Source organism: Sinocyclocheilus rhinocerous, unplaced genomic scaffold, assembly GCF_001515625.1.
Source record: "Sinocyclocheilus rhinocerous isolate Xijiao unplaced genomic scaffold, SAMN03320098_v1.1 scaffold2199, whole genome shotgun sequence".
Lineage (NCBI taxonomy): Eukaryota > Metazoa > Chordata > Actinopteri > Cypriniformes > Cyprinidae > Sinocyclocheilus > Sinocyclocheilus rhinocerous.
Genome location: NW_015659020.1, coordinates 993089 through 1009054, shown reverse-complemented (window position 1 = coordinate 1009054; position 15966 = coordinate 993089). Strand labels below are relative to the sequence as shown.

Here is a 15966-nt window from a genome sequence, read left to right as displayed (position 1 = left end):
GGTGTGATTTGGAGCTGGTTGGAGCTAAACTGTGCAGAGCTGTGGCCCTCCAGGAATTGAGTTTGAGACCACTGCTTTACATATTAGCCTTGGGAGATATCTGTATTTACATGTTTGTATGCTTCTATATATCTATATACCTTTTCAGGTGGAAAAGCACTTCACCTACAAGAATGTTAGGAACATATGACCTCATGCCCTTCATAACAGAATACATACTGTATTACTCATGGTGTTGATTTACATAGACTTGTTTTCCCTGAAATGCTTCAGACAAGACAAAAAAAAAAACACACACCAGGACAGCTTCAGTTTCTTCCTCTGTTTGATGTTTTTTTTTTTTAAATGTTTTTGGTCCAGGCAATGAAACTCACTGTGGTCCAATGTAGTTTGAACATCCTCTTGTGTTCTTTAAAATATATTCATTCGTTCCGTTTTGGAAGGACATGATGGTGAGTAAATGATGGAATTTGCATTTTTGGGTGAACTATCCCTTTAAATCAGCAAAACTGGATATGTGTCAGTTGGTGATACAAAATGCAGGAGGGCAAAGAAGATCAAAGAAAAGCCTTTTAATTAGATAAAATCGATGAGACAAGGCACGGAAACCAACTTAGACGAGAAAGGACAAAACTGAATTAGAACAGAGGGTTTATAAGCAGGAACCAAATAAAGGGAAACCAATGAGATAATCAACAAGACACAGCTGAACAGAATGACATAATCAAACAGACTGGGGAAAACTAGGTCAAACCAAAAACATAGCAACACAGAACAGAGCACATGTTACAATATGACAGAGCTTGTTAATTTTGTTACAGGAAGAGGCACTGGAAATCATTGGGATGGCTCATAATGGAGACGCAGGCAGTCTGACTTGCAATCCTGCAAGTGTTACTTAAATCACAATGTTGGTTAAGTTATCATCAAGAGTTTGATGTTTTTTTTTTTTAAATGTTTTTGGTCCAGGCAATGAAACTCACTGTGGTCCAATGTAGTTTGAACATCCTCTTGTGTTCTTTAAAATATATTCATTCGTTCCGTTTTGGAAGGACATGATGGTGAGTAAATGATGGAATTTGCATTTTTGGGTGAACTATCCCTTTAAATCAGCAAAACTGGATATGTGTCAGTTGGTGATACAAAATGCAGGAGGGCAAAGAAGATCAAAGAAAAGCCTTTTAATTAGATAAAATCGATGAGACAAGGCACGGAAACCAACTTAGACGAGAAAGGACAAAACTGAATTAGAACAGAGGGTTTATAAGCAGGAACCAAATAAAGGGAAACCAATGAGATAATCAACAAGACACAGCTGAACAGAATGACATAATCAAACAGACTGGGGAAAACTAGGTCAAACCAAAAACATAGCAACACAGAACAGAGCACATGTTACAATATGACAGAGCTTGTTAATTTTGTTACAGGAAGAGGCACTGGAAATCATTGGGATGGCTCATAATGGAGACGCAGGCAGTCTGACTTGCAATCCTGCAAGTGTTACTTAAATCACAATGTTGGTTAAGTTATCATCAAGACAGTAAATACAAGACATGTTAGTATTTTAAGACCCAGGTTTTTTTTTCTTCCAAAATAGCACAACATGACTTGTTGCTTTTGCTCCAGTATTTCACTTGTGTTTGTTCACAGCAGGTTACAGCTGTTTAAGACATCTGGCTTTAATCAAAATCTGTATAGACAGTGTTTTCCACATAACCGTAAAACTACTCATCAATTTGCAAACAAATACACTGAGATAAAATACGTTTTGTTATACTTTGCAAAAATGTTCTGACTCACTTGACTTGTTCAATTGAACTCTCTTACCTTGATCTAAAACAACATATCTGTTCAAAATTCAAGCTTCCATGTTAGCTGAGATGATATTTCTCAAAATACATTTTAATATCAACTTTTATATTAATTGACATCACATTTATGCATTTGGCAGACACTGGCAGCAACTTGGTTCTCAAGGTATACAGTACATTTACTTTCAGTAACACTTACAGTGCCATGAACACAATGTATGCTTTTTTAATTCCTGTGAAAAGTGAGGAATGTCAGAACTATTATTTTCAATGTAAAAGTTAAGATATTAAGTTGTTGAATGAAATCTGGATTGGGCTTTCTGATTTTACTTGAATTTTGCCCCTTTTTTATCAAACCTATTTTTAAACAAAACTATGAATGACCAGATGAGTTAAAACTAAGAACGACCAATGAACGTTTTCTGTGACAATAGAGCAAAAAAAGTAAAGCATTGTGAATTGTTTGCAAGTGAAATAAATAGAGTTGTAAACAGCAATGACTGATCGAATGATAAGCTTTATCAAGTTTAACAAGAAGTAATTCAACAACACAATAGATTCTGTTGGGTCATAGAAGACTTGCCTGCCTCAAGTAGATTACTTTTTTTTTTTTTTTGCCATTGTTCAGTTAATGCAATCAATCAGGATTACTGTTAATACAAAAAAACTATGTAAAGCATTCCTAAGTTGATTTCCCTGTAAAGGATGTCTGTAGCACTGTTAACATCACCCTGTTAACTTTAAGCAACCCAACAAGCTAAACCAACCAGCGCTGTGATAATCTGTTTTTCTGACCAATGGAAAATTTGTAGGTCACTTGACAAACAAGTTTGTCATCAAATACTTTTGAACATTTCCAGCAAACAGGAAAAAGATTTAAACACAATGATTTATATAAAGACCTTATGATCTTCCTCCCTAACATAAAAAGTAGTCTTCTATCATAACTGGTTGATATATGCTACATGTTTTTTTTTTAATGTAGTCATATTTGAGCACAGTTATTAAAGGAATAGTTCACCTAAAATGAAAATTCTGTTATTAATTACTCACCCTCATGTTGTTCCAAACCCGTAAGACCTTCGTTCATCTTCAGAACACAAATTAAGATATTTTTGATGAAATCCGAGAGCTCTCTGACCCTCCATAGACAGCAAGGGTACTACCACGATCAAGGCACAGAAACGTAGCAAGAACATTGGTTAAATGGTCCATGTGACATCAGTGGTTCAACTGTAATTTTACAAAGCTACGAGAATACTTTTTGTGTGCAAAGAAAACAAAAATAACTTTATTCAACAATTAATTTCCATTTTGGAGAGTATCACGACACATGCGCATGCTTACCTCTGAACGTAAACAAGGTGCAGCGCATGAAATACGTTTCTGTGCCTTGACCGTGGTAGTACCCTTGCTGTCTATGCAGGGTTGGAAAGCTCTCGGATTTCAGCAAAAATATCTTAATTTGTGTTCTGAAGGTGAGCAAAGGTCTTCCAGGTTTGGAACAACATGAGGGTGAGTAATTAATGACAGAATTTTCATTTTTGGGTGAACTATCCCTTTAAACTGAGAAAATAGAAGCATTAGGACACATGTAATTTATTTTATAATCAGTGTCACTGATCTGTCATTTGACCTCTATCTTGACTACCTTGACTCCATCAATACATGAACCATGTTTTAATTATGAATAATTAAGAAATGCATTTAAATTGGTGTTTTAACCATTAGCATAAGTAACAAAGTTTGTTTCTCAAAATACTTGAAATGTTTTTCAATAAAATTGTCATACAGACGTTTTATTAAAAAAAATCTTTCCCCTGAAATTTACATTTTAATTACAGTTTGAATGGTAATATTAAAAAATATATACTAACAAAGGACTTATACATTAATATTATTACAATTATTTTCAGAAGACACGTGAAAAAAATAAAATAAAATAAAAACAAATAGCATACAATGTTAATGGTAAAGTATGTAATGGTAAAACACTTTCTGCTATCCCAGTTTAAAAAAATATAACAAATTGGAGTGTTTTTGAAGCTGCAGCCACTGATGACTTCACAGATACTGTAACATCATACATCAGTTTCTGTGAGAATACATGCATTCCTACCGGGACATTTCGATCATTCAATAATGAAAAACCATGGTTCACAGGAAAACTCAAACAGCTTCATCATGCCAAAAAGGATCCTTACAGAAGTGGGCACAAAATCTTAATTATAAAACGGATAGTTCCGGTCCTTGATTCTGATTGGTTGAGCCGCGTTCGAAGCGGTTGTAAATTACTCTACAAACATACACCTTTGTTTACGCTTGTATGTTGCTCGGCAACCACTTTGTTGCAACCACAACCGTTTCCGAGGAACTACATTGTTTGGCGGAAGAATAATGTTTTTATTAATATCATTACACTTTATTTGCTCTGTTTTATTTTGTGAAACCTTACTACGTATATGGAATAACCGTTTTATAAAAGCAATAAGTCACGTGAAGCTTTGGTTTACAGTATATTTATAACAGCTAAGGGGGTTTTAGCTAACAACCCCCCTTAGCTGTTATAAATTCACTGTAAACCACTGCTTCTTGGGGCTTTTTGTAGCAAACACCCTACACTCAAACTCATCTTCTGGAATGCTGCGGAATGGAAACATCAATGGAAGATGATGGTTGTCCAGTCTTAGCACTCTCAAAGGTCTGACCATGAGTAAAGGTCTGACCAAAGGTATGCATCTGCCCAAAAGCTGGGGAAGAAAAATGTTCTTACAGTTAAAACAAACAAACTACATTCACTTAGTAAGACAAAGGCTGCATCCGAAAACGTGTACTCCCTGAGTAGGGACTTCTTTTGAATACGTAGCTGAATGTGATGCAGACATAGCCTACTACATGTACCATGTTGCAATTATCAAGTTACCTACGGATGTCAGTTGTATCTCTTTTCAGCCAACTCCTCTCCTGTGGCATCATGGGATAGAAAAGAGTCCTCTGGATATACACTTGAGAATCTTGCCGGTAGCAGTAGGTCAACAGGGTACTTTTACCTAAGAATATACTGTGAATTCAGACATATACATTTAACATACTGTCGCCTAGTATGGGATTTTTTTTTCTTGTTTCAAAACTACATTTACTGAGTTCTTAGGGGAAATGGAATTTTGTTTTAGAATAGATTAAATTTAGTATAAGAGTAAAATGTGTTCAGATGAGATGAGAATGTATTTGAATGTAATGTGATTCTGATTTCTAAAAAGACAAAACTACCCGGAGACGAGAATTTACAGGAACTACGAAGTAAAAGATACATGTAAGGAAATATGTCATATAGTGTGTAAGCGTGAAATGTCAAACCATACCAATTGTTCTCATTAGGCATATATTTCCATAAAGACAAAACACAAAAGCATTGAGTTAGTAAAAGGTCTAGGCTCACTATAGACCATATAAAGATTCAATGACATCACATTGTGAGAACCGAATAGAACATCCAAAACTCAGTCATTAGCAGAGGACAGAAATGTACAGAAATATGTGAACTTTCAGATGGTATGGTAACCATAACCCCCAAAAAAGAAAGAATAAAGAGGTAGCTACCACTTAGTAATACTGTACTTGCTGATAACATCAGTGCAGATGTGCTATCTAATCACAGCTGAAATGGTTGCTTACGTGACTCAAAATCGAACAAAATCTGTGAGAGCGGCATTTCATCTGTCATCTTTATCATATGTTGTAGTTTTGTTGTAAGTGGTTCTGTACTGTTTGAAGATTCAAAGCCTGATCCAATTTTTTAATGATAAGATTCACAGCTTTTCCTGGAGTAGTTCCTGTACATGCCTCGATAGTGTGCACACATTTATACTGATACTAAAGTGACACAAAAAAACCTGTTAGTTCAAAACATCCATGCATGTTCCAGAGAATTTACAGAAAATCAAACAAAGTATAATCTCCATTTGCAATTTACAAAGCATTCTACACTTCACATTTAGTGCCTTAATGTCACCTATGAGGAAGAATGAGTCTCATTCCTACACCTTATAAAAATTTGTGACTCTGCAAAATACTACACTTTGTTATGTACTTTACAATTTGTACAGACCTCTTGATGTATACCATTTAAATAAATAAAGAAATAATAACAAAAATAATACTACACTGAAGTATTAAATGTGAATTGTTGTTTCTCCAATGAATACATCATACATGGCTCTGACCAAAAGACTTTGACAAAACAAGACAGTTGCTTCCCTTCACATTCTCCCGGAACTTCATTTACATGTACATTTTACAACAGTATCTCTATAAAACCTAATCAGCATCCAGAACTATATACCTTTTGGGTCCTGCCCACTTTATGATGTCAAGACATACAATCGGACATCACTCATATTTTGTCCACAAGTAAATACACTACAGAACTTTGAGTTGAACTACACCACATTAACACTGGCACTTATTTCCTGATACCCGTGTGACATTACATGTTTAATAATCCAAATTTGCCATTTAAATGCAAAATTATTTAAATTATTGTGTCAATGTGCAATTCCCTTTATGTAACAAATTTCCCTTTATACAGTGCACTTTTTTGGCTCCTCTTATGAAGTGCTGTCATAAATGTTTTATGCATGCTCATTGTCCAGGGATATAATGCTTTCACTTTTGCTCTCTAACATCTAACATGAATTGAACATAATTCTAGGAGATTTAATAATACAAAGGTCATAATTTTGGCACTTAATCACATGAAGACATCTATTGGACAATGTTATTTTATACATGTCATTTACAAGATATTTCACATGTACCTTTAGGTTTGTCAGGTAAAACTAACAATACGGTTTCAATTTGTTAACATCAGTTATATATGATTGTATAAATTAACTTGAATGTATTATGAAAAAATATGGATAGGATTAACAGTAGTATATTTATAAACAAACATTAACTTAGATGGATAAATGCTATAAAAATGGCCGCAATGCAATAATGAATTCATTATCATTATCTTCCAGCCAACTTCAAACTTGCTTCCAGCTAAAATATGAGTCCTCTATCCATGATATTGCTTTTTCCAGTGAAAAATTCTGAATCAGAAGAGAACTACGCTTAGATCAAGCGCTGTTTACAGTTCTAAACATGGGAAGGACTTTTTCACTGAAGGAAGTGTTATTATGGATTATGAACTGGTATTTTGGCCAGAAGCGGCACCCATTCATTACAGAGGATGCATTGCTGAGCAAGTGATGTGATGCTAATTTTACCAAATCTGTTCTGATGAAGAAACAAACTCGTCTACTGTACATCTTGGATGGCCTGAGGGTGGGTATATTTTCATGTTTGAGCGAACTATTCCTTTATATCATGTTAACAAATTGAACCTTATTGTAAAGTGTTACCACTAAACTGAAGACACAAGACCATCCTCTCTCAGTACAGCTGTGTCAACAATGTCTGAAAGAATTTTGGACTTTTTCAACAGATACAGCTGCCACATTTCCAACTATGTTAGGTCCAACATGCTGCCCCCTCGCATAAACTCTTCTGCAATGTCTTTCTCCATGAGGTTTATTCTCTTCATCTGTATTCCACTTCCCAAAAAGCAGCTATTCAAAGGACATGAGGTTTGCTGGTATCTGTGGAAAACAATGTGACATTCTTGCATATACCGGTTAATTACACATATTTATTTTACATGAGAAATTTTGTGTCACGAATCACGATACACTTACCTGTGGTCTTATACTCCTGCACGCCTCGGCTAAATGTCTGTACCAGATAATCGCAGAGAAACGTGATCCAGTCTGGAACTTGTAAACATTACCTGAACCACAGATTAAAACAATTGAACTTGTATGGGTGACATTGCAAATCTGCCATTTATAAAGCCATAAAGTAATTTGCTGAATCAAATCTATGTAGCAATGATTCATTTTTTATGTCAAATATTTTCATGTTTAAACAAACCATCTGGACTTTGTCATCTTTCAGTAGAAGATCATTTGTATACATATCAAGGTCTACATGAAGCCAGTGCTCACACATCAAGATAATGCTGTTTGATTCAAACTATTTCCTGGAACCTCATCAGGATATTACAGAACTTTTTTCTCTACATTTAAAAGGCAAATACGTTCAACGACAAAACAGAAAACACAAAAAAAAAAAAAAGAGCATCATGATCTCTTTTAGATGATCTTTCACAATGTTCCAGTTTTCTTTCATTTCTGAAACCACCAAATTGAAGAATTTATCCGTCACCTGCCTGCCGCTTACAATGCTATACTAAGTGAAAGTACTCCAAAAGTTTCTGATTCACACCTTCAATCTGGGAAGTGGCATGACATTTCAGTGACAGTCGGTGAGAGTTTTAAAATGCCACACAATTAAAGCAAGCTTTTCTGATTGCGAAACGAATGTTTGTTTTGAATCGAAATATAAAGTAGAAAGCACAAAAGCATTTTTATGTCAAACATTTGTATGTCGTATGCATCAAATGAATGAAAAATAGCCATAAACATTGTTTTGTAGCTATTTTATCACAGTGTGAAACAGTTTATGTTTGTGAAGAATTATATTTTAAGTCACATACATTATATGTTCATGCATGAGTTGTAGACAGATGAAAAACAGTACCTCTTTCAGGATCAGTAAGCTGGAAAATATTTGGATGATCAGGGTTTTCTGGCAGAACCACCATCCAACCTGTGAGCGTGATCTTTTTACATGGCCTGGATTTATACTTAAGACAAAAAGGCACAATTACAAGGAGGTTAAGCCAAGTAAACTTCATTTAAGCTTGAATTCAAAAGAGTACTGGAATTTCCCTTAGCATAAATAATCTAAACGATAAGTTCTTAAAGCTGAACTGAATTAGATTTTTATTTTTTTTTACTTTTTATTTTTATTATTCGACCAGTTAAAGTCTGACTAATAGCTTAGATGGCACTTCATAAGTAAAAAAAAAAAAAAAGTGTTTTCACATTGAATTGAGAGAATATTTAATCACTCACATGTCTTCGCTCATTTGCTCTTAGAGCTTTAGAACCAAAATAGATGAGAATGGAGCCAGATAAGACAATCCAGTAGCGCTTCCAGGATGAGAGCTGACATGAAGAAAATAAAAGTGCAAATCAGCTTAAGAGACAGACTAAGTGCTCTTCTCTAAAAACTCAAACAGACATGACTATTTTATGTACTGTATATCCATCTTTATTTCTTTATTATTAACTATCAACTGGGGCAGTCACACTGACATTTAGACCTCCAACAATGAAGACCTGGCCAAGACACTACAAATGGTTTTGGATGTGCAAAATAAAATATTTCATGATTGATTACATATTTAGTTTAAACATTTACACAGTAAAGACATGGATTCTGCAATTTATAATGGATTTAACAGCATGTAAGCCACATAACTGATGCACTGATAAGAAAAAAACAGAAGGTGATATTTTACTATTAAAACCAAACAACATTCTATAGTATTCTATTGTCAATGTTAAAGGGGACCTATAATGCAAAAATGCAAAAATCACTTTTATAAGGTGATTGAACACGTTGTGTGGCTGCAGTGTGTGAAAACAACTAGCCTGTTATGGTAAAAATCCACTCACTCATTTTTTTTTATAATCCCAATAACTGTCTCTCAGAACAAGCCATTCCAGATTTCTCCCTAGGTGCACGTCACCATAGGGAAAAAAGCCCCGCCCATTTGTGACACTCTCTGACCTATTAGCATAGACACAGTCCTGAGTGAGAAGCAGCAGTCTGCCATTACTGGAGATACACAACCCCTGCGTTCCATTCGGAAGGGCTCATCCCTATGCCCTAATCCCTTCAAAGGGTTTACCCTCCGGAGTGAGAGCTTCGAAGGGTTGAAGGGTGTAGAGGACCAAACAACTGTTTCTTGAAGTGCCCTTCTGCGTCATCATCACATGCCCACACGGAGTTGTCGTCATCATGTAAAGAATCTGCGCAAAGGATCATGGGAGCCTGAAGTGTCCATCAGTTGTACCCTTCGAAATCCTTCATTCCGAAGGGTCCTTTGAAGTGGCCAGTTTTGAGCACTTCGGTTTGGAACGACCGAAGTGCCCTTCGGAGGGCGATATATCCCGTTTGGAATGCACCAAATGTCAGCGCCAAAGAGACATTACCAGTGTTGTGTTTTGCGATGCACCAATGAACATAGGAGTCCCCACAGACTCCCTCCATCTGAGCCTCTAAGGACACTGTGGTTAATAGGGCTGGGCAAAAAAAAATAGATTTTTCGATATATCGTTTTTTAAAATGTGGTCGATTCAATATCGATTCTCAAAGGCCACGAATCAATTTTTTTCAATATTTATTTCCGCAAACATTGGACATAAGATTTACGTTAATCTTATTACTAGTCTAATCCACTAGATGTCACCCCCTTATTTGCCTTGCGCGATGTTACAACGGAGAGTCCGTCATTCATTCATTGCTTAAAATGGCGGATACAGGTGCGTTCCCGACGTCAACACCACCAGATCGAATCGAATTGGAACATCTGAATCGATACCCAGCCCTAGTGGTTAAGTTTCATTTTCGAAGGAAATGTACCGAAAAAAATCGATAAAGTCATGCCAATCATTTTACACCGGACTGCCTCACAAATGCTGGATTTTCACAAAGTCTGATTCTGAAAGTGGAATCAATACCAACGCTTTGTGTGCGAACGTCAGATCCAGACAAAGTATGCGCTTTATATTTTGTTTTCAAATTGCCTTTCTGAAAGAGCTTCTTGGCACTCTGTAAGGCTAATGGTTGCTAAAGCTACCATCGTCTCTGCCTGTTTTCACTGATGCTGCTTTCACGTGCTACCAGAATGATCGTAAATAGGAATGCGGTAGTTAAAAAAAGCATATGAATGCAATGTGAGTCGATCGCTTGAGAGTTTCTGACAGTTTCAGTTTGCCGGTGTGCTGGCAGGGGTATTACCTTTTAAAGCTCCGCCTCTTCTGAAAAGGGGGCTGGGAGCACCAGCTCATTTGCATTTAAAAGGGCAAAGACAAAAACAGCGCGTTTTGGCTCATACCCTAAAAGTGGCAACTTAAACAAGCTATAAAAATGATCTGTGGGGTATTTTGAGCTAAAACTTCACGTACACACTCTAGGGACATCAGAGACTTATTTTACATCTTGTAAAAAAGGGGCATAATAGATCCCCTTTCATGTCACACTTATATATTCTGTTCTTTTTAGTTTTCATGAACTTTTGTTGCGTTTTCATTCCTCATGTGTTCCGTGACCCAGTTTTTCCCTGTGTTTAATTATGTTAGTCAGTTCACCTGTGTCCTCCTAATTAGTTGATTCTCCTCACCTGTCTGTCCCTCATTAGCACCCCTACTTTAGTTCTAGCCTGTTCAGTTGTGTTGCTTAATATTTTTGTGGAAACCGTGATACATCTTTTCAGCATTCTTTAAACAGAACTTTTAAAACAACAGCATTTATTTGAAATATAAATATTTTCTTACAACGGAAAACTCTGTAGTGTCACTTTTGATAAATTTATTGTAACCTTGCTGAATCAAAGTATTAAGTTGTGTACTTTGCAAGTACTCGTGCCTTGGCTTGTCGACAAAATACACCCTTTTTGTTTTTTCCTCATTCTATCAAAATTTTTGAGATTTGGCATAGTCACCACATCTTTAATATTTAACTCATAAGTGTCCAGCATTCTGGCACATAGAAAAACCAGACAAATGGCAGGACATTCTATCCTAAGGATATTCTGTAACTGAAGATGTACCAGTGTGCAACACTGTATTGTATATGCCTATTTGTAGGATGGTATTCTGTGAGATTCTTGGAACTTGCAAGGCAGAGTGAGTCAGAGATGTTACCAAACACTGTAATTATACTTGATTGCTTGTATATGATTCCATGCCAAGATTTTAAAATATTTCTTCATACGTTTGGTAAGGTCAATCATGGTTGGAAAACATTTCATGTAATTATAAAAGTCATTTGAGCAAGGTCTTTCACTTCTGCACACGAGAGGCAAGTCATAATTAAGTTGTCACTTAACTAAGCAAACTTTATAAACTTGTTTTGATAAGTTACTTATCAAACCTGCATGTCTGATAAGGTCAAAGAGTAGTAGGTAAAATCCTCAAACCACAAACATATCTAGATAAAGTCTACAATACATTTCATGTTTCTACTGACAATAATCTTAACTTTATATAAATTAGTGATGTACAAACGCATCAAAGCCATATCTAATCTAATAAATTCATCCAAGTTAACCTATTGATCATAAGTGGGCTACAGGGTAAAAATACTGGCTCATGTTTAACATTTAAAATTTTACAGGTAAATTTGACTGCACACTTACAGTGGGTTTTTTACCCTCCTTCATCAGTGTCTTTCTTCGCAGGGGCCCTTCAATGGTTATACTGCTCAGAGAACTGCATTCATAGCTGGAAACTGCCCCTGGGGTACTGGGGAAGCAAGAAAATCATTTTTTCCCTCAGGTCATATAAAACACTGAGATCAATATGTCCTGCAGCAGAACAACTCAAGTATGTGATGAGGATATGTACAGTAAATCAAGAAGGAAACAAAGATAAGAAGATTAAAATAATTGTTTAAGAAAGACAACAGCATTAACTTCAGTTTTTAGGGACACAGGTAACAGCTATATTCCTACCTATAAATATAACCTCTACTTCTGGGAGAGTTACAGATTGGGACTCGCCAATTTGGACCAAGTGTCGCGTACATACGTCCTCTGAAAGTGGTCAGGAAGAGGAATGTGTTTTTCATTTGTTTTAAGAAAACAAAAGCGTCACAAATAAATAAGAAACATGTTAACAGCTGAGATTCTGAACAGAGTTAGAACTGCAAATGTTGTTAATGTGTTGTGATTTAAGAATGTGTATATATAAATATAGACCTGAATTCAGAAAAAAACTAAACAGAAATATAATAAATGCAATTAATTTTCTATTCTAATTTATAATCATGATGTATAATTTGCCTTACCTCTCAACTGTACTTGATAATTCATCACTAAAAGAGCTCTCTCTACTGCCTGCAGACAGACCAAAAAAATATGAAGGTCAGGACAAAACAAAATCATTTTCTTTCTCTTAAAATAAATGAATGAAAGGTGGTGGCAGAAATATTCCATGGTGAAGATGTCAAGTCTATTTTGAAAAAAATCAATGTGGTGTTTGTGAAAGACAATAACCCACTCTAATAACAAAAGCTTGAACACTACTGTCATGTAGTGGTGAAAAATCATAAATGCAAACACAGTTTCAACACAGCAGTCATATTTTATGGTGGTAAAAGAGAACACCTTTAAATTAGGATGCAGATATCCTAACACATTAATCTTGTGTTAGTGGGACAAAGACTGAGATATGAGGGTGTGTACAAGAGGAATAAACTGTAGTACCAAGTGAGATGCCGTTGGTAAATACTGAATCGTGTGTGTGGTTTCTGACAGGACTGTGAGACTCTAAGAAGCTGTCGTCCAGTAGGTGTCGAGCCTTTTCTTTTGCAGGGAATGTCGCACTTTTACTCTCCACCACACCAAACTGGCACATCATACTGAGAAGAGATGACAGAATTGAAACACAAAGACAATCAGTCAGATTAGGCACCGTGTTCCCTTGTAAAAAAGAAGTGCACTTAGTTGTATTGAATATGTACTTGTAGTATACTTCAGATGTTGAAAGTATATTTCTACTTGCAGATAATATAATATTAATGAAATAAAAGGCCTCTTACGAGTACCTAAAGACTAAATGTGTTGACTAGCATACTAAAGCACATGTTTGATATTACATTTGAAGTTAATATATTTTAAAAGCACTAAATTGCAACATCATTATTACAACTGTGTAATTACAAATATATTTAAAATGGCTTAAGTCATTTATTCACCCTCAAGTTGTTCCAAACCTGTATGAGTTTTTCTTCTGTAGATCATAAAAAAAGATATTTTGAAGAATGTTGGTCTCCAAACAGTTGCTGGTCCCCATTGACTTCCAGAGTATGGACAAACATACTATAGAAGTCAATGGGGACCAGCAACTGTTTGGTTACATTCTTCAAAATATTTTCTTTTGTGTTCAGCAGAAGAAAGATATTCATACAGGTTTGAAATAGCCTGAGGACGAGTAAATGATGACAGAATTTTCATTCTTGGGTGAACTATCCCTTTAACCATGTTTCAAAAGATAAGTGAAATAATTATGAAAATATATAAAAAAAGTACTTACTGTAGGCCCTACTTAAGTGGGTCAATAAAGCACACTACAATTCAGCTAATTGCATTTAACATAAATTTAAACTATAATACATACATTTTCACTTCATTGCTATTAATATACAATTCAGTGTCTGTTCAGTTCACACTTATGTATATTACATGTATACTATTTTTGAAATAAACACTCTTTTTAAACGTATGCTAAAGTGTACTTTTTCACACTTGTCATATGTGTTGTGAGGGGTGAACTTTTCTCATAATGTAGTGTGATACCTACTTGTTCCCCAGACTGTGGCTCTTCCTGTGTCGGGCAGGAGGTGGTGTTGGAAGGTGGGCAACCACTGATGTATCAGGACAGGTTGGTCGTCGGTTATACCTCACTGAGACAGACTCTTCTGAGGGTCCTGTACACACACACACACACACACACACACACACACTTATGACAACACTTACACCTCCAAGTAAATATGGTACATAAACTCACATACTAATTGTCATAGATCTCCTTGCTTATTGAAAAAGTTATATGTAGACCGAAGCTGCATTCGTAAAGCCCATTCCTGTGCTATTCAAAACTAACAACCATAAAATGCTTACTAGCACCTATTAAAGCTGCATGTGGATAATTATGGCTCTCAGAAGGCTAACATTTGAAAACAGTCCCATAGTTCCACAGCAGAAAGTTAGGCTTTGTGTCAAAGAGGATGGCTCATTTCTCAACCCAGCCACAGTATTACCGGCCTGGTAAACAAGAATACCACTCCAAAGTAGCAAAAAATAAGTGGACAGCCAGTGAAAATGTTCCCTGCAGTCATGTTTATAGGCCTTTTCCACTGTAAAGTCAAACCAGAGGGGGATGTGTGGCAATGCTGGAAATGGCTTTGGATTATTATTAGGAGTATGTTAATTATGACATTCCCCACTGTCTTTTATAGTAGGTTAATAAGTCTCATAATGGGTAAGAAGAGCCCTTACCTAAATGAAACCAGACTTTGTTCCCAACCAGGGGCGGATCTAGAAAATAATATTTAGGGTGGCAAAGCGGTGGCATGGGGTCTATGAGGGGTGGCAACACCAAAGCAAGCCCCCATGCATAGTTTTTGGGGATTTATGGTCTGACATACAGTTGTGTTCACGAATATTGTATTACCATTAAGTAATCATCTATAGGCTACTGTTTAAAATGAAAAATAAATAACAACATTTCAATATCCATCATGGCACCAAGTCAATACACAATATAAAAAACTTCCAAAAGGTTATAAATGTTTCTGAGCTTGTATCACCAAAGAAGGTTAAGACAAACCAGCATAAATTTGTCTTTCAAACTTTTCAATCTAGTTATTAGTTTTTCTACCAGTTTTTTTCAACTGCTTACACACATTTTCAAAACTTTGCCTCCTTTTTCAAAACTTTACACACAAATCCAAGAATTGCACACACAAAATGCAAAATGCCTCACATCTCTTGCAAAATGAAGCACTGCATTCAAAATATCACAAACACATCTCAAACATTTGCAAACACATTTTCCATAATATTAAAGGGGTCATATGACGTTGCTAAAAAGAACATTATGTCGTGTATTTGGTGTAATGAAATGTGTTTATGTGGTTTAAGGTTAAAAAAACACATTATGCCAGACTGTCCTTGCAAAGTTGGAACTGCCCCACTTTATAGAAACAGCCTTTGTGCCACAGACGCATTATAGGCTACTCTGCAGGTTCAGGAAACAGTCCTCCATAAAATGCGTCACACACGGCGGGCTAGAGTGAGCGGCGGCCGGCGGGCTTGAGTGAGGAACGGCCGGCGGGCTTGCGGCAACCACATGTGACGACCCCGGGCTGGACTCCGCTTCGTCCACGGTGAAAGTCGATCCGGCGATCC

At 36.1% G+C, this 15966-nt stretch overlaps 1 protein-coding gene across 1 annotated transcript in view; it reads right to left on the bottom strand.

Moving 5' to 3' along the window:
- Positions 1-7168: 7168 nt before the first annotated feature.
- The window catches only part of LOC107723240 (ras-specific guanine nucleotide-releasing factor RalGPS1-like), a 120754-nt gene continuing 111956 nt past the window's right edge, over positions 7169-15966 (bottom strand). The window contains exons 13-21 of the mRNA XM_016531802.1: positions 14354-14480; positions 13258-13412; positions 12840-12888; positions 12505-12585; positions 12190-12295; positions 8837-8929; positions 8460-8565; positions 7556-7647; positions 7169-7459 (exon numbers count right to left, since the gene is read on the bottom strand). Coding sequence (XP_016387288.1) covers positions 7430-7459; positions 7556-7647; positions 8460-8565; positions 8837-8929; positions 12190-12295; positions 12505-12585; positions 12840-12888; positions 13258-13412; positions 14354-14480 — 839 coding nt within the window. The 3' untranslated portion in view covers positions 7169-7429. The remainder of the gene's footprint in view (positions 7460-7555; positions 7648-8459; positions 8566-8836; positions 8930-12189; positions 12296-12504; positions 12586-12839; positions 12889-13257; positions 13413-14353; positions 14481-15966) is intronic.